The sequence below is a fragment of the Morchella sextelata genome (assembly GCF_020137385.1).
Source record: "Morchella sextelata strain SCLS chromosome Unknown scls_4, whole genome shotgun sequence".
NCBI lineage: Eukaryota > Fungi > Ascomycota > Pezizomycetes > Pezizales > Morchellaceae > Morchella > Morchella sextelata.
Genome location: NW_025408619.1, coordinates 2,181,361 through 2,208,763, shown reverse-complemented (window position 1 = coordinate 2,208,763; position 27,403 = coordinate 2,181,361). Strand labels below are relative to the sequence as shown.

General features: G+C 49.1%; 7 protein-coding genes across 7 annotated transcripts; 3 read left to right on the top strand and 4 right to left on the bottom strand.

Annotated features, from left to right (window-relative positions):
• Positions 1-1,133: 1,133 nt before the first annotated feature.
• On the bottom strand, positions 1,134-2,439 carry H6S33_010477 (uncharacterized protein; the record flags this gene model as incomplete). Its single annotated transcript, XM_044841866.1, has 3 exons — positions 1,134-1,382; positions 1,437-1,948; positions 2,001-2,439. The coding sequence occupies 3 exons, from the start codon at positions 2,437-2,439 to the stop codon at positions 1,134-1,136; spliced, it is 1,200 nt and encodes a 399-aa protein (XP_044697620.1).
• A 4,317-nt stretch (positions 2,440-6,756) lies between these two features.
• Positions 6,757-8,703, top strand: H6S33_010476 (uncharacterized protein; the record flags this gene model as incomplete). The annotated part of the gene is made up of 1 exon (XM_044841865.1): positions 6,757-8,703. One exon carries the CDS (start codon positions 6,757-6,759, stop codon positions 8,701-8,703), a length of 1,947 nt encoding a protein of 648 aa, XP_044697619.1.
• Positions 8,704-9,938: 1,235 nt separating this feature from the next.
• On the bottom strand, positions 9,939-12,917 carry H6S33_010475 (uncharacterized protein; the record flags this gene model as incomplete). Its single annotated transcript, XM_044841864.1, has 3 exons — positions 9,939-12,354; positions 12,490-12,659; positions 12,729-12,917. 3 exons carry the CDS (start codon positions 12,915-12,917, stop codon positions 9,939-9,941), a joined length of 2,775 nt encoding a protein of 924 aa, XP_044697618.1.
• A 304-nt stretch (positions 12,918-13,221) lies between these two features.
• Positions 13,222-14,570, top strand: H6S33_010474 (uncharacterized protein; the record flags this gene model as incomplete). Its single annotated transcript, XM_044841863.1, has 4 exons — positions 13,222-13,342; positions 13,431-13,558; positions 13,616-14,296; positions 14,346-14,570. 4 exons carry the CDS (start codon positions 13,222-13,224, stop codon positions 14,568-14,570), a joined length of 1,155 nt encoding a protein of 384 aa, XP_044697617.1.
• A 1,970-nt stretch (positions 14,571-16,540) lies between these two features.
• H6S33_010473 (uncharacterized protein) lies at positions 16,541-18,394 on the bottom strand (the record flags this gene model as incomplete). The annotated part of the gene is made up of 2 exons (XM_044841862.1): positions 16,541-17,833; positions 17,894-18,394. The coding sequence occupies 2 exons, from the start codon at positions 18,392-18,394 to the stop codon at positions 16,541-16,543; spliced, it is 1,794 nt and encodes a 597-aa protein (XP_044697616.1).
• A 1,938-nt stretch (positions 18,395-20,332) lies between these two features.
• On the top strand, positions 20,333-22,140 carry H6S33_010472 (uncharacterized protein; the record flags this gene model as incomplete). Its single annotated transcript, XM_044841861.1, has 2 exons — positions 20,333-21,732; positions 21,798-22,140. The coding sequence occupies 2 exons, from the start codon at positions 20,333-20,335 to the stop codon at positions 22,138-22,140; spliced, it is 1,743 nt and encodes a 580-aa protein (XP_044697615.1).
• Positions 22,141-24,118: 1,978 nt separating this feature from the next.
• H6S33_010471 (uncharacterized protein) lies at positions 24,119-25,935 on the bottom strand (the record flags this gene model as incomplete). Its single annotated transcript, XM_044841860.1, has 9 exons — positions 24,119-24,131; positions 24,182-24,263; positions 24,325-24,330; positions 24,697-24,747; positions 24,829-24,860; positions 24,939-25,101; positions 25,172-25,202; positions 25,593-25,865; positions 25,918-25,935. 9 exons carry the CDS (start codon positions 25,933-25,935, stop codon positions 24,119-24,121), a joined length of 669 nt encoding a protein of 222 aa, XP_044697614.1.
• Between the last annotated feature and the right edge of the window lie 1,468 nt (positions 25,936-27,403).

Below are 27,403 nucleotides of genomic sequence, written 5' to 3'. Positions count from 1 at the left end.
GGAGTGGTGAAGATAACTTGGCTGGTAGAAATCCCTATTCATATCGGAATATTCGAATGCCACTGTCTTATATTATATTAGTCTGAGACTGTACCCGGTTTAAGTAAAGACGCGTTGAGATTCACTTCATATGATGCATCTATATGAATTAATAAAAGTCTGTAAACGTCTTGCAAAACCATACCTTATTACCATACCAAGCCTAGGAAATGATATCTACCTCTATGTATAGCTACATGTAGCTATTACAGGATTCGTTGGCTCCGGACTAAATCTATGTTCCCGCATATCGATATATCATTGACGACGTTCGAACCCTCTAAAAGTCTGTAATGGAAGCTACATACACAATCAATTACTGCAATTTCTCTTTATATATCTCTCTAGGTTATGAGCCCGGGGACCAACAACTACACAAACAACGATTCTCACTCTAAACCACACACAACTATCAAGTACACTTTACTATTTACAAGCTAGCATTCGATGAGTTTGCAAATGTGGAAATGATGATAAAGTGTTGTTTGTGTAGTTGTTAATCCACGTGCTCATGTAAGAAATTGTAGTAATTGATCGTGTTGATTGTTGATAGCTAAGGGGGATTAGACCCCGCATTTATACTAAGTTGTGGAACAGATGTATAAACTAAAGAGACGTATGATAAATGCTATGACTAGTACGAAATAATGACCCATAGAACCCTGTCTCGTCAACTGGGTGATTCGGTAATGAAATCCTCCGCTAGGATTATCAATGACAGATTAATTAGACCTCCAAGTTATATAGTGCAAAGCCACGGAAAGTGAACACTGCTTATATTCATATATTTTCTTATAATCACATAAATAAAGACCGGAATCCTTATATCATGTAAAGGTCCAAAAGAAAATAACCCAAGACCAAGGAAATATCCCGTGAGCCCAATGATCCATCCAACATGCATCCGATTTCCGAACCAAAAATGCAAATGAAAGCCCTTGCACCGCTACAAACACCATAAAAAAAAAAAAAGAAAACATATGTACGCCCCATCCTTAACAGCCAGAATTTTAAACAAAGTCGTATCCTCTCTTTTCGTTTTCCCACAGTGCCTATTCCCCCTGCCATACACGCATCACATAACCGATCTCCCATCAGCTCATGATAAAATCCCTCTTTTCGTCCCATTTTTCGCCGTACTGCTCTGCAATGTCTAACACCTCCTTCCTCAGCACCCTACCCACATCCAAGAGCCTAGCCCATTGTTCTTGATTGAATCCGCGGCTTTCATATAACTTCCGCTGTCGGTTCTCGCTCGTGGTTGGTCCGAACGTTCCAAAATATAGCCATGAAGCTACCGTCGTCCAAAGAGCAGCGAATATCACATTCGGGGCCACACTCCACTGTCCTGGTGTTAGCACCATCCCATAACCAAAATTAAAACCAGGAAAACACACCAAGAAGCCACTGTTAAGCATAAGAGAATAAACGCCCACCAAACACCCCACCATCCCAGCTATCGCCATATTCACTCTATTTCTCAAAGCATTATCGCACTGCTCTCGTAGCCTTCCCATAATCTCGATCTCCTTAGTCGTTTTTCTCAACTGATCCCTAGTGGTCTGACTGCGTTCCAGAAACGAAGGGACAGAGATAACTATATTCTCCGCGTCTTCAATTTCTATTATAAACTCTTTTTCCCTTGCTGCATCTTTTACGAAATTTCCAACTTCAATAGATGAGCCCCATCGGGTAGATCCACGTCCAATAGGACCAATACTACTATGTTCAGGTGCTTTGAATGTAACTCTTGGTGCCTTAGATGGGTCGGATGCGAGGGGTGGTAGCTCGGCTTGGATGAGTTTCGAAAGAGCTGATAAGGTATTCTTGGGGTTGACTAGCAGAACAACGTATTCATTATTGTGAACGGGGAGCTTCAGCGTGATGAGAGGTGCGGCAATGAGTTCTCCTGAGATGACAGTTAGTAGAGAGCTAGACGCAAACAAGCAGGGTGGAAGTACCTTTAACATTAATGCTTAGGGTCTTTTGAGGATATAGCGGCAACTGTTCTTTTTCAGGGGTTTCCACTGATATTGATGCTGATTTCTCTTCTTTCTTTTCATCCATTTTCACCACCTTCCCACTACCTCCATCCGCCCCATCTTTATCTTTAACCCTACATTCAACATCCTTCTTTTCTCCAGCTCTTTTTTTCAGTGCGCTCGAGTGATTTATCTTTCCTCTCGCCTTTGATCCACCAGCACTTGCAAATAAAAACGAGTTCTGAAACTGTGCACTCGGACTAGTCCCACCACGACCTCCAGACCCACTTTGCAGTAATCGATGCACTAATGACTGCGATACTGAAGACCGTAATATTTGTCGAGTTGGTTGGGATGGAAGAGCTCCAGTTGCTGAAGAAGGATGCTGTGAAGAGCGGAGGAGTACTCGCGGGTTCATATTAACTGTTTATTTGAGCGTGTGGATGAAGTTTTTATCGTATGGATAGATGGCACCTTTTGAAGTGTTGAGAGTTTGGAATAGTGAATGATTCGAAACGAAAGACGATTTTGTTGGGGACGCCTTTTTTCTAGTTGAGTTTCAAATTCATACAGTGCAAAACAAAAAGAACCAAGACCCCGCGGACAGAGGGAAGAGGGGTTCTGTAGAAAAATAGTTCACTGGTTCTATAGAGGGAAAGTGGGGAAGTTTATAGAAATCACCTATCAGATCATATCGTACCGAAAAAGTTTGGTCCCAAACTGCCCTTGCCTTATCCCATGCAAAGAATGGACTTTCATGATCAACGGCCGGTGTGAAAAAAGACGGAACGGAACGACACTAGCTACATAGCAAGTTCAGAAAATTGGACGTGTCCGTCCCTCCATGGTGGTACGTGCAGTTGTAGTGGGGTGGTTGTTGCGGCTGGGCTGTCAGCATATCATTGGCCGAAGGGTGTGGGGTAGCTAGGCGGAATTAGCAACATCAAGTGTATGTAGAATATCTAGCTTCAACACACGTAAAAGAAAAATAAGAAGCCTCGAATTAATAAAACATTCAGGAATGTTTTATCCGCCCACATTTGATAAACGCTCCAAAACGGTCAGCCGTTTTAAGAATCTGCCCAAACACATGTAGGACCGACTGAAAAAGGAAATCTGATCAAGCATAGGATCGTCCGATAGGTAGCTTCAAGGTGTTTTGCATATGGACTAAAAGCGCTTCCAATGAGCTATGCTCGTTAATAAGGGCGAAACAGCAGAAGGATCTTCGTACCGTACTTTATGTACCGTATCTCACTCAGTTTCACTAAGGGTCCTTTTTGTAGATTATGCACAAGTACATGTACTCTAAATATGTACGGTAGATCCTTCCAATGAGCGACCTTGAATGAGGTTTCGGTGAAGTACAAGAACACAAACTCGAATAGGGAGGCGGTACTCTTTAACCGAAACAAATTCAAACTCTTTGCTCCAATTCGGCCGTTGAAAGATATGATGGCGCAAGACGGCACGCGAGGGCCATAGGTTACGTACTAGTTGAAAGGAATACTTGCCAACTCAATATTTAATTGAGTGACTAGTTCAAATGATCCTCATGTTTTTTCAAAGCGTATGTTTCTAACCAGCTCGTTCGATAGCCCCGGTTTTTCTGATCAACTGATCAGTCTTTAAACAATCTTCGGAGACTTTTCTTATCGATAAACTGATCTGCAGAAATGCGAGGTTGCTCAGACCATCAACCCAAATAATTCCATTACAACATTATTCAATATTCGTCTTGACTCGATATAATAAATCCACATGCCGTAGGAGGGGAACAAGGTAGGACCGGATTTTCAAACAGTCGTGTACTTTCTGATTGACGAATAATGTTGAATATTATTATTTGCGCAAGTTGTGAGAGGCCTGAGTTTGCGGCAATTTGGACAAATCAGAGAAAAGGTATCCAGGCAAGTGGCCAATACAGTAATCAGAAGTTCATCAGACAAAGAACCCTAGAAAGCTCTTTGTTGTGAATCATATCAGTACGTGAAAATATGATCAACCACCTCGCCTTTGCACATCATAATCTCATACCAGGCATTGGTAAAATATCTTCTCGTTGTTCTCGAGGGATAGGAGCCAGTAGATGGATCCATGGGTGAAAATGTAAAGAGTTAAGTATTGAGATTAACTCCTAACTCTCTATCACAATTGAAGCGAAGGGACGGTCCTCGGGCCCTCAGCGAATTTTCAGCGAGAATCAGTGCAGATCCTTATAGTTGTCTCAAGCTCCAGCGTATGAGACTTTCATCAGCTGGTCAGCATTTCCTCCGAAGCTATCTCTTATCTATCAAAATGGGAGGTTGCTCGACGTACCGAGATGATAATACCTAGTGTCCGGCTGTAGTCGATGTGCATGCAGTTCTGCACATGCGTTTTTAGCTCCTCTCGGGGAACGGTGGTCCCGAAGAATGGTGAACCACGCAAGGGAGAAAATACGATGAATTTAAAGGCGTTACACCGTCTTTAGCCGCGGCACGTGTTTTGCGGGATCTAAAGTTGAAACATACGCTGACTAGGTGGTTCAAAGTTTAAGACACCTCATCCCTCGAGATGGTAACTTCGACGTCTAGTGTGACAAATTTCTGGAAAAGTTTATTTCTGCTTGTGTATCCTAAAGATAAGGGATATTTATGGTTTAGGGCTCTATACATGTAGTGAGCCAAGCTAGCGGCATTTTGAAACTTTAAGGATATGCCGGATTTTTCTGCAAACCATTAACGAGTTATTTCTCATGATGCAACCTAAATAATAACATGCATTGACTCCTCTAAGCCTCATAATGTAATCAACTTCAATCTCTACGCCCACAGCCAAATCTCCACCCTAAGGTCCTATGATCTCAGCTCTGTCTTCTAGAGCTTTCAACTCCACGCCTTGGTACAGTAGAGCAAAGTCTCCTCTGTCTTTCTCACACTAGAACACTCTATTTTAACTTTTGTTGATTAGTATTCTGCAGTCTCTCCCAGTTGATCATCCAATCTAAGCTACTGCTACGGCAAGCACCTTGGTAATTCGGAGGATAGCACACTTCACCATCGCTTTGGCCAAAACACTAGTAGGGTCTTACTTAGCCCTGGGGATTTCACCAAATCCTGCTGGAAATGTTTCTCGCCTAACCCCGGTATTTGTGAATATCACGACAGGTTTACCCCGCCTAATGGATCATCCCATGGTCATCCGGGAAACAAGCTGAGCTTCAAGTTATCTAATTATTTTACCCAAAAGAGCAACACCCCCGGCCTAGTGGGATATGGATCCGATTTTCAGAGTACTCGTATGCATTGAATCTGTGGATATCTTCGCGAGGAGTAAGACACATTCAAATGGTTCATTTTGATGTTGTCAAGTAGTATCAGTGCCCGCACTTTGAATTCTCGTTGTAGTAGTCGTTAAGTAGTACTAGCTTCGGGCGCTCTCGCGGTCTTCGTTTTCGCCTTCTACCGCTGGGAGATGAGAGGGTTCATGTATGCGGCTGCATACATACCCCGGATATACCCCAATTCCCATGTCTCCACATGCTGCTGCTGATGACCACGACGTCAATGGAGATGGCGGTAGAGTGGTAAGACGTCAACTTAGAGCTCGGCCTGCGGCTGGCAATGGCGGAGGAGGGATGATGTAAGTGGCGCTATTGGACCAAACGATGCTTAGCTCGAGAGCTTGTTTGTCGCATCACCAAGAAATCTAGACAGCTTAAGCTTCATCTTGAGCTTTCGCATGCTGTAGGGACTCCAAATGCGAAAAGCGCTGCCACTCTATGCCGAACGTTTCCGACACCGGGAATAGCGGGTCTATCTCTGCATCTATGAAGTGTGACACAGAGGCGATAATATAAGGGTTTATGTCGAGTAATCATCACTACAATAAAAGAAGTGCACACTTGAGACAGGACGAAGGACTTCTTCCTTAACTTTCTTTCTTCCACCTACGCCTCTGTAATCAGGAGAAACAGCCGTTCCCAAATACCCACCCCCAGTAGAAATTTAGAGTAGGCTTCCCTGCGCATCCGCCAGTATATATCCATCTATCGATAAGAAAAACAGAGCTCTGCCGCATGTCCCTACCACAACCGGCACACCCATCCTGCAGGCACCGCGCTTCTCCTCGAATTCTTCCAACTTCACCCGACAGAGAAGAAACAGCACCCACCTGAAGTAGAGCGTACCAGCCAGTGGTCAGGGTGGTCCCCCGGGAACAGCAGCAATACGGACCACGAGGGCCAGAACGATGAGCTGGTAGGATGGAGTGAGTCCCAGCGAATAGCATTAGCCAGCGAGGCCTGAAAAGAAAAGAAAAAAACACAGAGAAAAGAAGGGTAAAGAATTGATCAGAAGGCGTCAATAAAAAGGAAAACCACACACCGACTACTCTCTCCCTCCTCGATCTAGAGTAGCAGCAGCACCAGCACCACTACTACGTACAGCCTCCTTCTTTCCCCTCCCCCCCACTCTGGTTCCGCTGGGTAATTTTGATAGCAAATTGCCATTACCATTACAACTACCACCACTACCTCACGTACACACACACATTCCCACAAGTCGGCATCCGCTCGGCAAGCAAGCAGGCAGGCAGAAAATCTCTTCTTTCGCACATCCTAAACACTTCTTACCCCGTCGTCATCACGCACTCTCTGTCTCTACTGGCACATCTAGCTAGTTAGTTATCGCAGGATCGAAACAATAGTGATATAATAGCAACAGCAACCCCCCCCCAACCCCAACGGCAGCTTATGTATTGGGCCAGTTCCGAATCCCAGCCGCCGCCGCCCCCGCCGCAGCCAACATACGTCGAGGAGCGGATCCCGATTCTCGCGCGTAGGCGCAGCAGCGGGGAGATTGAAGTCCTGCGATGGTGCTCGCGGGCTAGGCCTCGCATCAATACGAATACTACCTCGGATTCGAGGCCAGTGAATGCAAGCCCGCTGAGCGCGGTAGCGAGCTATAGTAACAGCGAGAGCGGGAGCGTCATTACCACAAGTACCACCGCTGCGCGGAGGAATTTATCGCTCCCATGGACGAATCGGCGCTTGTTACCCGAGTACACGGCGCCTGTATCGCCAGCATGGAGCACAACGTCTAGTAGCGACGACGAGAGCTCTGATGAGGAGGAGGATGATGGTGGTAGCTATGGGACGTTTGGTCCTAATTACAATACCTTCAGCAGTAGTAGCACCTACTGCAACGATACTCCAGGCAGCAGCACTGGAGGCGACGAGGGGAACGACAGCATCTTTCTTGATAGCGAAAACGTGATGCATCCTTCCGATAATCAAATTCCCTGGCTGTCTCTACCGCATAGGTCGCAGCTCCTAATATTGGCACTTTGCCAACTTTCAGAACAACTAGTACAGAGTTCTGTGATCTCATATCTCTACTACTACCTCTCCTCTCTTTACACGCTGGACCATCTCCCTCCCACCCCGGGAATGATCGCGGCGCAGGCTGGTATGCTCGCCTCAAATTTCTTGCTTTTCCAGGTCCCTGTTAGTACCTTCTGGGACCGCATGTCAGACCGTATCGGCCGCAAGCCATGTGTCCTTATCGGCCTCGCCGGGATCACAGTATCAACTCTCGGGTTCGGCTTTAGCGAGAGCATGGGGGCAGCGGTATTCTGGAGCATCCTCGGAGGTGCACTAAGTGGTAATATGGGTGTGCTAAGGACTATGGTCACGGAGACTTTTGACGAGGACAGGTATCAGAGCCGCGCATTATTAATGTTTCCCATGTCCCAAAATGTGGGGATTGTTGCTGGAGCACTTATGGGCGGACTATTAGCGGATCCGGCGGGGACGTGGCCAGGCGTTTGGGGTGGCATTGGATGGGCAACGAGGTGGAAGTTTGCCCTACCGAACATGATGAGTGCTGGGATTCTAGCAGTTAGCTGGATCCTAGTGTTTTTGTTCCTCAAGGAAACACAGGAGAAGAGGAAATCGAGAAGGGACTGGGGCATCGAGGTTAGAAGAACGGTCCAAGGACGGATCAGAAAGGTATACGGGAGCTTCAAAGGCAAAGGAAAGCACCTCGCAACGTCCAACGACGATCTCAAGGCCGACTACACAACTCACACCATCCCCATCCCGGACGACGAAGAGTCCGCCCTCCCCTCCTCTTCCGCCTCCTCCTCGTCCTTCGCAAAACCTACCACTTCACCACCTTTCCGCGCTACTCTTACCCTCATTGCCTTGACTCTCCACACCTCGGCCTTCCCTCTCCTGCTCGTCATGTTCCTCTCCACCCCGCGCCCAACAGGCCTTGACCTTCCCGCCTCCACTGTTGGCCTCGCAATAGCATACATGGGCCTCGTCGCACTCGCCACACAGATCCTCCAGTACCCACGTCTTAGTCCCCGCTATGTGTGCTGTCTTGTCCCGCTTGGGTACCTCCTCATGCCGGTACTACCGTACCTATCTGCCAGTGGAGCGGTGGTGGCACTGGGGCTTCAGGCTGCGGGAGTCATGTTGGCAAGAAACGTAAAGGTCAGTGAGGCACTACTGTGTGCTCGTGGGGTTTCCGTGGCAAGCGTAGCCGGTCCAGTGTTTTGTGCGTGTGTCTATGCGCTGTGTGGCGGCGGTGTGTGGTGGGTGATGGCTGTGTTGACTGCAGCTGGGGCATGGAGTGCAATGTTTGCGAAGGTGTCTGGAGAGATGGGAGAAGATGAAGAGGAAAATAGAAAGTAGAGGAAGAATAATAGGCTAAATATCATTTGAAAAACCTGGAGTTTTTGGGGGCATGGCTGGCAGGAGGAAAACGGAGGGGAAAAGTTGATTTTGGGTGTTATTGTTTTTGTTTTTTGTGTGTGGAGTTGATTTCTTTTTTCCCCTCTTGGTTGTTTTTTTATCTTTTTTTGTTGCTCTTCTTATTTATCTATTTATATTAATACCCCCCCCCCCCTCTCTTTCATCTTATATCTTGGATCAGTGTTATTATTCTCGTGTGGAAGATTATATTTCTACAGGGCGATCATGGTGTATCACTCGGGTTCTTGTCCGTTAGTAGGTATTGATTAGTTAGTTTGTTCGTTAGTTAGCTAGATTGATGGTGGAGGATTGAAAGTATCGAATTCTGCATTGCTATCTCTGTTATGCAATTTTATTGTGAGTTAGCCTATGATTACCAGTGGTAAAGGTTGTAATCATAGTTTATCACTCGCTGTGGAAAGCACTGTGTTTGGCGCGGTGTCGGAGAGCCCGACGTACTGGAGGGTAGTATTATGCTGAAATGGCAAGTTAAGGGTACTTCACCTCTTGGCCCGCTATCTGTCTTTGAGAAGACTGGGGTATGCGTAGTATCTGGCGGCAGAGTATGGTACCGACGAATCTGAACTCCCAGATATTCGGCCACACCCAGGGGCTAGAAAAGAAAAGCGTGCTCAAGAGATCAGTGGTAGAAAAGGAAAGCAAATCCTGTGAACCCTCTGGCCCGGTATAGGTTGGTTATAGCATCAGAACAGTGTGAGAAGACTAGGAACAGGCTTCCCCGCTGCATATATCAGTGGGTGGGTAGGCCTTGTGAACAAAACCCAAACACCACGGCGGTTGATGGTCCTGATGGTGTTGAATGATGACGAGGGTGGGGGGTGGGGGATGTATTAATGGGCACGCGCAGCTTAGTGTGTTTTCCCCGGACTTATCATATACTCCTGGACAGTGATCACATTTACTTTCACTTAATCTAATGCTGGTTGTTGATGCATGATTGGGTTTTGTCGTCAAAGCGAAGTTTTCCCCGAACGGTTCTATAGTAGACAGGGCCATTGCCCGCTTGAATTCAGATTCCAAGTAACAGCCTATAACATAGTTTTTGAGGAAATAAAAAAAGCACATCTCAATTTGAAACATAGAATATCACTCGATATCCTTCACCACGCTAGCTAACTATCGTACAAAAAGTCCTCTCCTCGCCTCCCGTTCCCCTAATCCAACTCCTTCACCACTGCCTCCAAAATCTCCTCCGAGTTCCTCCATCTCCTCCTCGGGTCTTTAGCCACCCTCTGCCACACCTCACCATGTCTTGGCTCGGTGATGCTCAGCTTCGCTAACACATCGCCCTTCTTGTCATCCTCGCCGTGCATGCTGAGGAACTTCCAGTACCACGCCCACGTATCACCCCTATCTGGGTCAACCAGGATCGCCTTCTCGAACCAACTACCCGCCTTCGAGAGCTTCCGCTCCGCCCAGAAATTACGTGCTACAGCTACATACAGTGTTGCGTCATTACCCACCTTCTCGATGGCCTCAACGAGACGCGGCCGCCTGTGCGTGCGTGCCTCGAGGTGCCAGATGGACTCTGCCCAGAGGAGACCGGAGTGGGCGCATTCTTGCAGCGCCTGCGACATGAGTTTTTTGGCCTGTGTGATGTTTCCGGCGCGGCGCTCGACACGGACAGACTCGCACCAGAGCTCGGGGCACTTGGGCACCGCGAGGCGTGCCCTATCGAGGACGGATCTAGCGCGGACTAGCACTCCCGCTTTTTCCTCGAGGCGGGAGAGGAGCAGCCATAGTGGTATTGACTTTGGGCATGCCTTGGTACCGGCGTTGTAGGCCTCGCGCGCAGGGGGGATCTTGTTGAGCTCGTATTCGTAGATTTGGCCCTTCATCATCCAGAGCTTGTCCGCCTTGGGGTATAGTTGGAGGGCTTCGCCCACTAGAGAGAGGGCGGCGTCCGTGTCGCCTTGTTGCCGTTCGAATGCTACTGATTTAATCCAGACGCGGTCCGTACCAGCCTCGCGGCGGGCCGTGGCAAGGAGGTCACGTGCGGCGGCATTCTGCTCGTTCTCGGCTTCGAGCTTGACGGCAGCAAGCCAAATGTCTTCGTTGTTGGGGTTCTGCTTGAAGGCCTTTCCGAGCACGATACGTGCGCCGTCAATATCACCAGATTGCCATTTTTCCTTCGCGAGCATCATCCAGAGAACCTCACTCTTAGGACAGGCTTCGACGGCCTTCTCGAGGAGGTTCCAGAGTGCTTTTTTTGTGCCGTGGTTCTTCTCAAGGTCGGCAGCAGACCGCCAGATTGATTTTTTGGTATAGAAGACGCGGAGAGCATATGCGTAGATTGCGCGGGCAGTTTCGTACTTTCCGCGTGAGATGGAAACGTCGGCGTCGTCCATCCAGATCTTTTTGCGGTCGTCGTCTTCCTCAAGTTGCCACCCGAGTGTTTCGCGGATGATGGCCTGGCAAGTTTCGACGGCGCCTTCTTCCTCACAACGTTCTGCCTCCTTAATCCAGTCCTCACGGGAGGGCATCGCCTCCGCGCGGGCGAGGGCTTGCACGGCACGCTTCATGACATTGATCTTTGCGGCATTACCTTGTTGCTCTTGAAGGCGTGCAGCAGCGAGCCAAATCTCGTGGGATGTGGGGATGGCTTTACGGGCTTTGTTAAGTACAGCTTGCGCATTCTCAAAAGTCTCGAGACGGGCGAGGGCTAGCCAGAGCTCGACAGACAGGGGGACAAGCTCAACAGCACGGGCGAGAAGAATCTTGGCGTCGTTGGGGTCCTCCTCTAGTTTAACGGCCTCTTTCCAGAGAACTACAGACTGTGGGATGATGTCGAGGGCTTTACGGACTACTCGTTTTTTGGCACGGAGGTCTACTTCAAGCTCCATTGCTTCGACCCATAGTTTGACAGATTTTGGATTATGGCGGACTGCTTCTGCGACGATTACCTTGGCATTTGGCGCGTCATTCAGTCGCATTGATTCTAGCCATACGTCTTCGTTCTTGGGACAATGTTCACAGCCTCTGGCGATGAGATTACGGGCTTGGACAATCTTCCCGGCGACTTCCTCTAGACGGGCGGCAGCGATCCAACCGGGGCCATGCTTAGGGTTGGTCTTGATGACGGATTGGAGGAGCTCGCGGACTCGCTTGATGTCACCGACCTGTTCGGCGGTCTGAGTAGTGCTGCGGTTAAGGGATGTCAGGTAGCCCTTGGGGTCGATATTTGTTGCGCCGGTTGCAGAGTCGCCTCCGGAGCGATCAAGACGGGCTTCAAGGACCTTTGTCTTTGCGCGACCAATGTCGATGAAATTCGTCATCGTGCCGTCGGCAGTGTCGGAAGAAACGTTCGCACCGCCATCATCCTGGACCGAAGTCTCAAATTGTCCGGTTCCGGCGGCGTTGGCGAGAACCGAGTCGGGGGTGGGGTAGAACTTCTGGCGCATCGCTTGTCGTGCTCGTCGGTTTCTTCCTGTTAGATCTCCGACTTCGGGGAGGTTCGCCCAGTCGTCATCTGTGAGTGTTTCGAGTCCTCGTTTTAGGTCCGCAAATTGGTGTTGGATCTTTGGGTTCTTGCGTTCGTATTCCTCGCGCTCGGCCTTTTCGCGGGCTTCCCTATATGATGACGGAGAGGTCGGCAAAACTATCTCATATAAACCATGACGATAAACCATGTGTCCTAGAAATAAAGAAAGAAGAGAATACGATGGGCATAGTTTCAAGGAATAAGGAGACGGGGGTGTTATATACCTTCGTGTTTTCCGCCGTCTTTCCATCTTTTCGTCTACTGCTTGGTATATCCTATCTGCCTCATCGTCGTCCTCATCATAGGCCCCACCGGCAAACAGTCCAACTTCGTTCTCGGGGTCTTGATACCGGTCATCGTCGTCATCATCGTCGTCTTTCTTTTTATCTGCACCCTGTAGTATCGCGGTATTGTTAACCAGCTGATGCTGAGTGGCCGGGGGGAAGTGGGGGGGATAACTAACATAAGCTGTAGGAGCAGGCTGTCCTAGGGCCTCTGCTCTCCTAGCAAGGGCAGCCTTGATGGCCTCTTCTGAGGGACCTTCACGCGCTGGACCGATATCAGACCGTGTTGTGAACCCTGTAGCACCACGCCCAAGACCAGCGACGTAGTTCGCCGGGGCAGGCTCGTCCAAGAAATTTCGTTTGAGCATTGGCAGACAGTTGTATGCGTGATGGTCAGATAGCTTCGAGGAGTGTAGTATAAATATAATCTGTTGGACTGTTTAGTAGGGGTATTATAAGGCTGTCTGTGACTGTCCACCTCCCATGCGACCGTCTTATTTCTCTGACTGCGATCGAGCTCCCCTGTTGCATTGAGTTACCCGGCATCCTGTATCGCGATAACGACATACGATTGACGCACTACAATGCTTCCAACCTCTCCCGCCCCCACTTCACAACTGTCCATACAACTCGTTAGTGGACTTATAAACACCCTTACAACAATCTTACACGATGGAATCCATAGAGAAGGAGTATGAGAGGCTCCGCAAGAAATCTAACCTCTCAAAGAGCATTTCAGATGTCGACAAGTGCATCCAGCTCCTCCAGAACGCTAGACAAGCTATAGCTAATGGTAGGGCTTTTGACTTTCTTTCGGCTACTTTAATTTTTTTAAACAACCGCCAGAAAAACAATAATAAGCTCCATACTGATTCTCCTAGACCCATCCTCTGCAAGAGTGAACATTGCGAAGCTCCAGCAAACTGTCCCCGCAGCTCTTGAGAAGATCAAAGATGACGAAAAGGAGATCTATTCTGGCCTCAGCCGCTACGGCCGTGCTCTCGACAAGGTTACTTTTTACTCTTCCCCCCCCCCCCCCCTTATACATACCTACTAATCCCCATAGACCTTCAAAGCAACTACCACCTACTCAACCAACGACTATGACGCACTCTCCTCCCAATCTGACCTCATCAAGCGCGCCATCGCCATGCATCTAATTCGCGAAGGCCAATTCGCCGCGGCTTCAACATTCCGTGAGGAAGCTGGCCCAATCGACATCCCCCCGCACCTCACCACCGAGTTCGCCAAAATGTACGAAATACTCAATTCCATGCGCATACACCGCGACCTCGGCCCCGCCATCGCCTGGGCGCGCTCCAAAGCTACGGAACTAGACCACCGCGGTAGTAACCTTGAGTTTGAGCTCTGTCGTTTGCAGTTCGTTTGGCTATTCTCAGATCAGGCCCAAGACGGGAAAATGAGGGCAATGCGCTATGCGAGGGAAGAGTTTGTAAGGTTTCAGAAGAAACATCTGAGGGATATCGAGAAGCTCATGTGCGCGTTCCTGTTCCCAACGACACTGAAGAGCAGTCCATATGGCGCCCTGTTTGCAGACCCGGAGAAATGCTTTAATGATGTGGCGAATGCATTTACGAAGGAGTTTTGTAGCTTGCTGGGCTTAAGCGCGGAGAGTCCGCTGTATATTGCGGCGACGGCTGGAGCGATTGCGCTTCCAACGCTATTGAAGATGGCGGCAATTATGAAGGATAAGAAGACGGGGTGGAGTACGGTTAATGAGCTTCCTGTACGCCTCCCATTCCCCCGTTGTATGCCCCAATTACTGACAAAGATAGGCCGAAATTGCACTGCCCCCCGGCTACCAATTTCATAGCATTTTTGTGTGTCCAGTATCAAAGGACCAAACTACAGAATCAAACCCTCCCATGATGCTACCGTGTGGCCACGTCATTGCACAGGAGAGCTTGCAGAGGTTGGCGAAGGGTAGCGCTGTGACAATAAAGTGTCCCTATTGTCCGAAGGAGAGCAGTTTGGCACAGGCGATCAGGGTTGTTATTTAGGGCTACTGGGGCATCGGTGTACTGGTTTGGGTTTTTATTTCTGTTTTTTTTTGTTCTTTCGCGCGAGGTTTGTTCTCGAGATTCCCTTCTTTGATACTGGATTTGTGTGACTTTCTCTTCTTGGGGTGTAACTCGGAGTGATTACTTGTTTCTTTTTTTTTTTCTCTTTTTCCCACCGTTTTTTTTTTGTATTTCACTCCCCCTCTCAATCTTTTGGCAAGAACTTACTTCTCGGCTGAACATGATAAGATCGTGTAATCAGATGTTTGATTTTGTTTTTTGTTTGTCTGGTTTGGAGAACGAGGGCCAAGGCATCCCACACTGCGACTGCATATATTCTAGCGAGTGATAATTCATGACGCAAGGGCCGAGGTTAAAGGCAGTTTTTCTTTGATATGATATCCACTCTACCTGCTTAAGAAGTATAGCCTACTAGCACTTGAGTTGCTAGTGGAGTGCGTGTGTGGTTCAGTAGCATGCTTAGTACTTGTAATTTATACGTTGACTAAGAGATACTCATACTAACGCCCACTTGTTATTCTTGGCAAGTATGATTTCCAGGCAAGAATATATACCTATGGGCGAGTGGTCTAGCAGTTCTCTGCGGGACTCGCCTACTGGAATCTGGATACCGATAGGTTGTGCCTGGTCTCTCTATACGGCGCAAGTAAATGAGTAAGTATTTGATTGATTACTTCATTGCCCCGATGAACCACCTGTTTTCACGGCCTTTTACCAAACGCCTTAGTAAAAAATGAGTCAGTAAATGAATCATGAATCCCTTAGTTCAATTGTAGCAGTGGGGGAGATTTGATAAGCTGTCGATGCTGAACCCCCCTCCTATAACAGAGGAATTGGATTTTGTATGAGAGAGATATCTATTATTTGCTAAAAGAGAGATATAACGGGATCTGTTAGTAAAAAAAAAAAAAGGTCACACCAAATTTGCCTTTTTTTTTGGTGGTGGTGGTGGTGGTCAGCCATTTTCGCGACAGCTTACGCCCCCAAAATAACACAGAGTTCTAAATGGATTTAATGTAGACATGATGACCGAAATATAGTCAGAAAAAAAAAATGCTACTTTAATGCATCGCGAAAAAAGACGCCCTGTAAATGCATCACCTGAATCACTCGTGTCATTCACACGCGACGTCCCCGGTCAATCGACCCACCCACCCCACGCACTTCGTGTTGGTGGGTAATGCATCAAATGATTCGTTTACATTGTTAGTAGAGTCTTTTACAGAAGGTCCATGCCACGGTTTAATCCAGGGGTAGGAGTACTGTACTGAATACCTCGGCCGGACGTGATATGAATAAAGCCAGAGAAGCAGCCCCCATTGATCTTCCGCAGTCAGTCCGAGCTATGTCAAGTCTCTCATTTAATCTCTGAGCTTTGTCGGAGGGGCTGAGAAGGATATTTACCTGAGGTCTACGTGTTGTTTATACACTCGTCTAGGATAGTTATATGGCGAGCGAGTGATAATCTATGATGTATCTGGTCATGGTGCATCACTCGTCTGTTTTTTACGCTGGAGTGGATAATAATAATAATAATAATAATGATCTCTCATACTCGCATGCAACCGTAAGTTTAGGGCAACGTTTAAGGGATTACCGTTGTCCTCATTTGAGCAAGTGGTTGGGGAAAACATGCTAGAGTGGAGAGCGAAGGGGGGTTTTGTGGGTTTGGGAGATGTACTCGAAGCCTTGACGGTTTTCGATGCTTTAATCATCTTTATGTGTTTTATCTATCGTTATTCTAGGCTCGGGATTGTCTCAACTAAATAGGTCCTACAAGAAGAGCCGTTAACTCATTGCTAGTATGCAGCAATAAGGATAGTAAATTAATTATAATTTTTAAATCTAAACATAAAATTAGACCGTCGAACACCTTCAACCTCAGTTACTAGAGCGCCCCCTCCACTCTGAACAACCAGATACCAAACCTCCAACACCCCTCCACCTCATCAATGCCGCTCCTCAAACTTCCTCGTCAGCTCCCACCCAAACTTGCTCGGCCGCCCCGGATTATCCAGCATAAACATCCGATACAGCCCCTCCCACCCAATCGTTGCCTCCCCGCCTCCAAACACCACATCCACCAAGTGCAACGTGATACACCCCTTCGCCTTCACCTCAAAGAACTCCTTCATCCCGCCTCTACCCTCCCACCGCAGCGTCACGTTAATCAGTCCCAGCCTTTTCAGCTTGGGGAAGTCCAGTGGCTTATCCCCTGCAACTACCGCGCTACAAAAGTCAAGATCGCCGCAAAAGTAGACGAGTGGACACTCGGGGCTCACGCGTTGGCCGCGGAAGGAGGGATCTGCGTCGGTCTTTTTGCGGGTGTCGAGCCGGGCGTTCTTGGGGTGGGGGTGGAACTTTATGCAGAGGGTTTCGATCCAAGGAGCAAACTCAGCGATGAGGGCGTAGTAGGAACGTTTTACAAGGCCGCGCTGCGCCCGGGACGAGCCGGGCGTGGGAGAGGGGAGCATAATATGCAGGTTGGTAATTGAAGAGCTCCAGTTTCCGATGCTACCATCGCGGCGGGGGATGGAGCGAATGTACCAAAACGCTAGTGGGGTGGAAAGATCTAGCTGGAAAGAGAAGAGGCGTGAGGGCTCTGAGAGTCGGCGTAGCTCGTCGAGGTCGACTGGTGGTGGTGGAGGACCTTCCGGAAGTGGGACACCAAGATGGCTCAAGATCTGCTCCCGCTTTGAAGGTGACTCGGCGAGGTCAATGAGAAACTCGAGTCTTTTTAAAAGCTTCCTGCGTGGCTCTTGCCTTTTTAGCTTGTTAATTTGGTCTATTGACCTCTGCCATGCGGGCGTGAAGGGGTCTATATTCGCTACGCCTGCGGAAAGACGGATGATATCTTCTTTAAGGATAGATTCAGAGATCTCCAGACATGATATTAATTGCTCCTTGGTGGATCTAGTTAATGCAGAAAGTTGCCTCTGAAATTCAGGCAATACCCGGGGGAAGCCAGGGAGGGACATGAGCCACTTCTGGAGCTGTGGCCGGCATACTCGTTGTTCTGCACCGACCGAAACGTCTCTAAACAATTGTGAGAATTCTTCGAGTTTGAGAGCATGCGCGAGGTATGCAATCTCCTCCAAATGAGTCTGCGGAAACCTAACAATCTCCGCATAGGGGCGATTTATAATAGTATCATGAATGAGCAGGTCCTCTTCAAGCTTGATACGCCGCTGAATGCGGTTCGTATGCGCCTCTTCAATCTGTGCCCGCAGGAAGATGAGTGCCTGACACACTAGCGTGAGACCCCAGTTGTCCTCGGGATCCGAGTCTGAAGTGGAGAGTACCTGGTCCCCAATCCACAGACACGTCAAGTTAGGCATGCTCTCCAAGATCTTCCTAAAGAGACCGCCTTCGAAATGTTTGAACACCCCTGGTAGCATTGGAGTGCCATCTTGCGCTGATCTGTATCCTCCCGCGCGAATCTCCCCAGTCTTCCTGTCCCTGAACACGATCTTCTGCCCCAACTTACATGGGACGATGAGTGTGATTATCAACCGGTTAGTGATACTATTTCCTAGCCGTCCAAGTGCGGCGAGCCTCCCGGGTGCAAAGACACGATAGTCGTCGGTAAGGCGAATCCTAAGATTAATCTCGCGGAAGAAGCGGTGCTCTTGGGTTTTAATCCATGCACGAAAGATACGAGAGACGAGCCGCAGCGTGAGGAGCGTCCGGTTGTCTGCAAAACGAAAGATTAGGAGACGGGGGACACGATGCGCGCCTTTGATCGTTGTGCGGGGATTGTAGGGACTAAACGTCATGAGGCGTTCGAAAGAATCCATTGGCATCTTGGCGGCCGAGTGATTTTTGGTGAACAAGTGTTATGTTGTGGGCGTGCTCGAGATAGGAGGGCTGGCCAGATGTAATGGGTGGTGATGGCTGTTGTGAGGTCAAGAGGATGGAGGTTACCGTAGGAGGATAGAAGGGGATACCTGCGATGATAAGCTCTGCCCGGGGAAGCACGCGCACATACTTGCAATACGGGCACAACAGCCAGACAATATGTACGCAGCCGGATATCAGCCTTGTACCCACACGTGCACCCCCCCCCCCCCCCCCCCCACGGCATCAGACCTGGTTCATGTGGACAGCGCAAATGAAGTGATTGGTAGCATATATCGGCTGACACACAGTGTATAACTTGCAAGTCATTAGAGAGATGGTTGGTGATTATCGAGATGTAAAAAAGGAGACGATTTGAGCAATAAATATTCAAGAGAACAAGGGGACAGATAACGTAGTATGGGCGTCTACTTACGTACTAGTATGCACGCGTGCATGTAGGCTTTTCTTCCATTGAACACAAGAGGGTGGCCAGCGGGTTCGTGGTAGAGTGTGATTGCAGGGTTAGGTGTCCCTCTAGCTCACTTGCCCTCTCTCCCCTAAGTATTACTTCCCGGCCTTTGACAGTTGTGTGGGCGAGGTAGTCTAGTGGTAGACACCTCGTCTTGCTACACCGTGTGGGTTGAGCCACCATGACCGTTCGGAGGTTATGGGTTTAACTCCGGGGGTGGGAGTAACTGGAGTGTACGGCATGTAACGCGAATTAGGGCCTATATAGCCCGTTACATTCCGTACACCCCAGACATTACTTTTTGTGTATTTATTGCCTTTTTTTTTTTTTAAGGGGCCTGAGGGCCTTAGTGGGGGTATGTGTGATATCGATCAGAGCTCTGTAGTCTCCCCCATGGTCAGGGCCGGATGTAGGATTAGGCCCCGGTTTAGCGAAACTTTTCCAGACCATATTCTTTTATAGTATAGTGGATACATATGTATATGTACAGTCGGCTCTACACAGAGGGGGCTGTAAGGGGGATCTGGGTTTTCATCTCCGACACACTCTCTATACAAGTACGTAAGACCCCTAATAAGGCCATGCAGTTCATGTAGCCAGTAAGTGGTCACAACACCGTGTTCGTATCAATAGAGAGACTCCAGTACACCGTGGGTGGAGCAAACATACTGATATATCTTCTAGGCTGTGGGCTCTTTCTTCCCCCACTGCGTGTGCTTCTCTTGGTCAAAAGGGACAGGGCTACATGTATTCATTTTTACTAGAGCAATGCACGGGGGTTTCAAATGACGACAAGGAGGTTAAGATTCGTGGGATAAGATGGCCTAGTGTATTGTTGTCCTAGTCCTAGTGAATGCCATTGCAGAGATACACAGAATGCTCAACCCGGCAGGCACAGGCAGGCACCCTCCAACCAAGTAACGAAGCTTCCCACGCTCGCCAGTCCGATCGAGCAACATCCATCCATCCATTCTCCTCAACGTAAAGTCCCACCACAGCACCCATCACCACTGCACTCTCACACTCACTCTCACACTCACTCTCACACTCACCCTCACACTCACTCTCACTCTCACACTCACTCTCACCGCCGCATCCCGATCACCGCGTCTCACTCGCACCGATCCCTGTGTAACGCTGTGACCTCGTATCCGAACCCACGGCAACCCTAACCCCACACCACTACCCCGCCAGTTCGCGTGTCTCATCCACTCGTCTCTCTCTCGCACACTCTCTCTTCTCAGTTCTCACCCCACACCCCACACCACACACCCCACACCACACACCACACACCACACACAACACACAACACACAACATTTATATCCAACCACAAAGAAAGAAAAGCACAATACCAAGAAACACCTACATAAGAAGAAGCCACCAGCCCACCACCACAACCACCGCCACCACCACCACAACCTCCCCAATTGATGCCCCCGCAGCCTCACATCCGCCGGCGCCCAAAAAAGGTCCTCTTCCCACGCTCCTCCACCACAACCACCACCACCAGAAGACGAACCACCACCACCACCACCACCACCACCACCACCGCTACCATGGCCGAGTCCTCCTCCTCCTTCTCCACCACCACCAACCCCACCCCCGCGGAGAACCTCGACACCCTCCTGAACCCCCTCCGCGTGCAGGAGCTCTCCTCCTCGGACGTCTCGGGCTCAACATCGCCCGTCGTCGCCGCCGACGAAAGCTACTACCCCTACAACCCCGCGAACCCGTACATCCCCCCGGCGCCGCCCGCGCCCCCGCTGTTCACGAAGCCGCCGCTCCTACGCGACGCCCTGACCACGCGGTCGTCGCTGGACCAGGATGCGACGGTCAACTCGTGCATCCGCTTCCTCGGCTACCCCGAGGACCCGTTCCCCATCCTGGACCGCGAGAACCACATCGCGTTCCTCGAGAGCGGGCTCACGAGTAAGCTGCCGGACTACATGGTCGCCTACGACGCCTCGCGCGCGTGGCTGGTGTATTGGTGCCTCTCGGGGCTGGCCTCGCTCGGCGTGGACCTGGCAAAGTACCGCACCCGCGTCATGGATACGCTGCGCCCGCTGCAGAACGAATCGGGCGGCTTCGGCGGCGGGAACGGCCAGATGAGCCACATCACGGCCACCTACGCCGCCGTCCTCGCCCTCTGCCTTGTCTCTTCGCGTGCCACCACCACCCCCGGCGACGACAAGGAGAAGGAGGAGGGGGGGGAGAACGAAGCAGAGGAATCCCCGCTGGACCTCATCGACCGCCGCGCAATGCTGAAATACCTGCACAGCGTCAAGGTGCCCGAAACCGGCGGCTTCCGCGTCGCCATCAACGGCGAGTCCGACGTCCGCGGCTGCTACTGCGCCCTCGTGATCATCACGCTCCTCGGCCTGCCCACGTCCGGCGGCCTCGTGCGCGGGACGCGCGAGTACCTCTCGCGCTGCCAGACGTTCGAGGGCGGCTTCGGCGCCACGCCCGAGGGCAACGAGGCCCACGGCGGCTACGCGTTCTGCGCGCTGGCGGCGCTGTGCATGCTGGGCGAGCCGCGCGAGGTCTTGACGACCTCGCTCGACATGGACAGGCTGATTGCGTGGCTGAGCGCGCGCCAGTATGCGCCGGAGGGCGGGCTGTCGGGCAGGACGAACAAGCTGGTGGATGGCTGCTATAGCACGTGGGTGGGCGGGTGCTGGCCGCTGGTCGAGGCGGCGTGTAATGGCCCGCAGAAGCCTGATGAGCTGGTGGCGGGGGTGGTGGGGAGCTTGTGGAGTCGGGAGGGCCTCGCGCGGTATATCCTTGCGTGCTGCCAGAACATGAAGGGTGGGATGAGGGATAAGCCGAACAAGTACATCCCCCCCCTCCCCTCTTCCCCCCATAACTTGAGACAAAAAAACAACTAACAGAAACCAGGGCACCAGACTTCTACCACACCTGCTATGTCCTCCTCGGCCTCAGCAGCGCACAGCACTACTCCTACTACACCTCCTCCCCCGAGACCCCCTCCGGCCTCGCAGAAGAAAACGAAGATCTCCCCCTGCGATCAGCGTTCACGTGGCGCGTCAGCGAGAAGATCCCGTCGGTGGTCAAGGGCGTGTTCGAGCCCGTCGTCGAGGACATCCCCACATGGCCCGACGACGTCGCGGAGGAGGGCGCGGTCGGCGACAGGTTGAAGGCGCATCATCCGATCTTTAATATCCCGCTGGACTGTGTGGAGGCGGCGGAGAGGTGGGTTGCGGGGAAGGTGGGGTTTTGAAAAGTCCGGTCTGAAAAAAGCGGGGGAGGGGGAGGGGGAGCGTGTGTGTATATAATTATATCCCCCATTCCCCCCTTTTCATTTTTTTTTTTTTTTTTTTTTTTTTTTTTTTTTCGTTTTTCGTATTGTGGCGGGCCGGGTTGTGGGGTGGCGTTCTTTGTGGTTTTTGTTTGGGTGGGCGGGTGGGTGCTGTGTTTGTTCTGTGGTGTCGTCTGGAGGTAGCTAGGTGTGGCAAGTATATTTATCTTGAAGCTCTCGCCTGCCTGCGGGTGGTGTTTCCTACATGCTGTATGTATGTACTTTATGTATTCCCACCCGGCGTCAGTCATGGTCCATCACTCGCAACTCTTGGTGCACTGTGGGATTGATTGATTGATTTGATTGATTGATTGATTAGGTCAATACAAGTAAGTACTTGGTGCACTGTGGGAGATAGTAGCACAGCATGCATGCGTGTACCTACATATTGTTATGCTAGAATGTAGGCACATAAGATATTGTACGCCCGGCTTGATAGATATGCACGCCTACATGTACTTATAGGCACACGCCTAGCCCGTCTGGGTCGCGGGCTGGAATATATACATGCATGTATGTTTTTTTGCAGCCTGGAGGGTGTGTGATTGCAACCGGGAGCGGGCGACGATACAAGTTAGCGTCTCCCCTATGCCCCGCGGGTATCTATATATGCGGGATATCGAATATGGGCAGGGTTTTTTTCTGATGATGGTGATGGCACTAATGACATCGAAATAGAAACAGGAGAATCAATGAAAACCGGCAAATTGTGAGACATATCCGTCAACTCTAAACCGGCCGCCGTGGTTCCCATCCAGTGCTAGGGAGGGCTATTTCGTTTCGTCGTGGGCCCGGGTGTGGGCGAGTGATTTCCTGTGATCCGATATCGTTGCTATTACCTACATGTATGTAGCTGCCATTGGTAGCAGTGCAAGCCCTCGAGATTGGAGGAAGAGGGCGCTGCTGCATAGCGTGTGACTTGGTGAGTTAGGGAGGACGCAAGTGGGTGGGCGAATGGATGCGTGGGTGGGTGAGTAGGTGGTTGAGTGAGATACGTTACATGTATAATAAGTGACCGCGGCCGGCAGCGCCCCCTGTAGCTTCGATCAAAAGGAAGAGTTGTCTGGAGTCTCTTCGAATAATAGAGTGTGGCTTAGTGACCGAACGTCGGGATGGGTTCCTTTGCTAGCTACTGGAAGGGCCACCGCAGGAGGTACTCGTGGTATTTGCTTGTCTCGCCATCTCAGCGGATATAACCTACAGCCACTCAGTAAAAGTGTTCGTGATTTAGTTTTCATGTCAGTGCGCAGTGTGGCGCACCCGTAATGTTGATATAAATGTTGAGATTCAAAACAACGAAAAATATATAATATAGTTCGTGACTATATATAAAAGAAGATAGGTCACTGATCTTATTCTTCATTGATTCCGGGCGCCATTGATCACTGGGAAAGTCTTCTCTTGGGTTTTTTTTTTGATGGTCCGCCACGGTTACCTATGGAGAAATGTCTCACTCCGAAATCGGGATCACGAACACTTTTGCAGAGTGGCTGTAGTATTTTAATTTGCACATGAAGCGTATTCGGGGTGGGGCGGCGGGACGTTTTTGGAGCAAAGTGTATGTAGTCACGCTGGTTTGGTTGCAATAGGTCGAAGAGATATCACCACTTTTGGAGACCTTCTTACTGTAATATCCGTTGCTTAAAAGCTCAACAGAACCTATATATATACAAATATAGCCATAAATTAAGATGGGCAATCTTTGACATAGTCCCGAATCGAAAACTTCGATTCTTGCGGACTGCAGACACTAGGCTCGTCTTGTGCAAAATCCTGTCTCATTTCATTGTTCTGAACGGCGGGTAGGAGAATTTGGACATTTGAGGTATTTTAAAATTTTAATAGGTTGGTCTGAGGCTATCATTCGGGAAAGTCCTCTCAAAATCTATAGCTTTCGGTCTCATGTATATATACTAATATGTGTCAGCCGTGGTCTTGTGGTAAAAGGCTCAAGATCGTTTACCTTAATTCTGCCAATATGTATGTGCTTGATACCGAGTTCCATGAGTTATCGGAGCTTGAGGCTCCACTTTGAGGTAGGTAATCTAAGGTACGGAGGCCTACAAGTTAATGACTTTTGAAGAATGTTTTCCGGATTAGCTCTACCTCGGGCTGCTCCAGAAGTGTGGTCCAAGGCGGCCTATATTATACCCCCCCCTTACGGGGCTGGCGCATCTCGAATCAACCGGAGGTTTTGCAGCGGTCAGGTTACTGGTTATAAGCGTACATGTATATTAACTCATTTTGAACAGGAAGTTATCGGATAGAGATACTCCAAATTACTCCTAATATATGAAATATTCGGCGTGGCACCTTATGCTAGCACAAGTCGTAGATTGATATATCATAACTATTGTCAATTACAGCCAATGTCTCCAGGAATTCAAGGCATACATACATATAACTTGAGACACTCTGGGGTGAGCCCCCTCCCCTCCCCCCTCTCGTGGCAGATACCAGTCTATATGCCCTTCCCACCTTGTCTCAAGCTGCCTCGTGAATCACACAACCTGAGCAGCAGCTCAAGGCCTATACGCGTTCTTTTAATTAAATCGCCGTGACGATCCAAATTATTTGAGTATTAGTACGAATCGAGAGGGAAATTACTACATATGTCATATTCTTTGGTCAAAATATAGCATCTGTGCAAACTGATATTTAGAATTCTGCTTAGAGAACAAGTTCTAAGGGTAAAGCTACATAGTTAAGATTGAAATTACTCTGAACGTGCCGGGGGCCTCGGGATATCACTCAATTTTGATCGAGTAGGGGAAGTTATGCCCTCTACAAGAAGAAGGTACCTGAAGGTCGCGGCCTTTGTTTGATCACCCAATTGATCAGCCTTGTAGGCCACACCAAATTTGATTCTTATCGTCATTGTTACTAGTACCGAAATTAATAATGAGCGTGTCTTCGAGAATCAGATAGGGGTATGATTGTACAGAGGCCTAACATTTTATTCGGACATAGTGGCCTATTCCGACCTATGTGATTGCGGTATTTCTCGAAGACGATATAACTCCTGGAATTAACCCGATAAGAGTGTTTTAAGTGGTTTAAGGTCAGGACAGTTACTTTTAGGACCGTTGTCATGCTTCAAGCTAAAAGGTGGCTAGATTTAAAGTTTTGAGAGAGCACATGTACGTTACAAGTACGTGGTACGTTGCAAGCGGGACACATTGACAACAGAGGTGTGGCCGCACATAGCAATATCATGTTAGCTACACCAAAACTGGCAATTGAATACAGTATCCTTCTTTTCACCACTTCCCTCCTTGGTGAACATCGAAACCCAATAGAGCAAGATACCTTTATAACTGCAATACACGCACCGGATGAATTAATGGATGATTTTAAGGAATTATCTGATTCACATTGACTCCTGTGGCCCAGTTCTCGAGTGATGACTTGTGATTATTCGGTCGATCTGTCAGAAGACATCGTGCATCGGTGCCACGGACAGAGAAGCATTCCGTCCCTCTCTGTAGTACGAAGCTAACTGCAACGGCATCATACCTTAGAGCACTGCCGTCAGACAACTCCGCGAGGGTAAAATATATTTGTGCGAATTTCATGATCGGCATTCCGTCATAGTTACAGCCGGGCTTCTCTACTGGTGTAGCACCAGTTTCAATCAAAACCGTTACCTAAATCGATGGCTCACGGGGTGGACTCCGTTGTAGGCGCCGGCCAACCCACGTGCTGTGCGTCGCACATGTGTTGGGGGTGTTCCGCCTGAGGGTACAGCGTCGTTTCAAAGAGCCTGGGTTAATCGATAGGTCATTAGGAATCGCTAGCTCTGATTGGTATTCAATTATTGAGGTTTGAAATAAAGGTAGCTCGTTACGAGTGGAACTGCAGTACTGAGGCCCCAAATTAAGGCTTTCAGGTGCGATCGATAATACCGGTCTGAAAATACAGACACCTCCTCTATTCTATGGATGACAAAGACGCGGGAAACATAACCCTGAATAGGCAGTTTTGAGTCAAAGAAACATGTGGAGAACACGTGCACATGGAGGGATACCTATGTGATACTAAACGTTTGAGTTTCAAAAGAAGAAACTTGAGTCTACGGGAGAGAAAAAGAATTCTCATTGCTATAAGTAAATGAATCTTCTAAGAGTATAGAGATAGATATATAATAGTAAGTAAACTCCCAACATGTTGAGCTTCAGTACGCGAGTGATTGATCATGATTCCACTGCTCATCACCCCAAAATATAGTAACATACTACTCTATCAGCCAGGTAGGGGGAGAAAAAAATTCCAGGTAGTACATATATCTTCTCTTTTCAGGTGGTAAATAGTTTCCTCGGCAGAAATGTCCATTGGGTTGTGTTTATACATGTATCTTATTACCACTACGTACACACCGTACCTACATGCATCTTATAGACCTATATCTAGCTATATGTGCCTCTTGGACACTCCCCGCCACCGCCACGCGGTAGTTTGATAGTGATGGAACTGAAGGTTTATAAAGTTTCTATATCTAGGTTTATTTGTAACGTTGAGACAAATATTTCCATCCCGGATGTCCAGCTAGGTTCCGTTGATATTGCTCCGCCGCCTGCTTACTTTAAGTTACAGACCCTGTTTCCCGGGTTGCTAGTATCTAGGTAGCTGTTTGACAGCTCTCACTCTCGGAGCAAATTGTCATACTTGAAAGTGGTGTTATACATATGATATTATTACATCTCTAGATCGAAAAAAAAAAAAAAAAAAAAAAAAAATTAAAGCTCAGGCCATTACCGTCATATCATATCATGGTAGATAGAGAAACTACCTCGTTAGTGCGTGCCTAAGCGAAGAATGATGGCTAATCTTCCCACTTCTGACAGTCGAAAAGCACACGTACGTGCGTGCACCCATCGAAGACGCATACCATAACACATTCCCATCCCATCTCTATCCCCAAAACCACCCTGCATTAAGAATATCGATTTAGTAGTGGAAAGGGGGTATCTCTCCCTCCCCACCATAGTACCCCACCTGCAATCCTTGCCTCACAAATCTTGTGTAGCATGTATTATGCACCCCAGGTTGTATGCGAGAGATCATTTGACACCCATCTCGCATGTGAGTGGCTTCGGGTAAACTAGACGAGCTTGTCCGTGGCAACGGGGGCGGAAAATGGTTTTCTGGTATCGCAAATTGGTGTACTAGGTATTTCATATCTGTC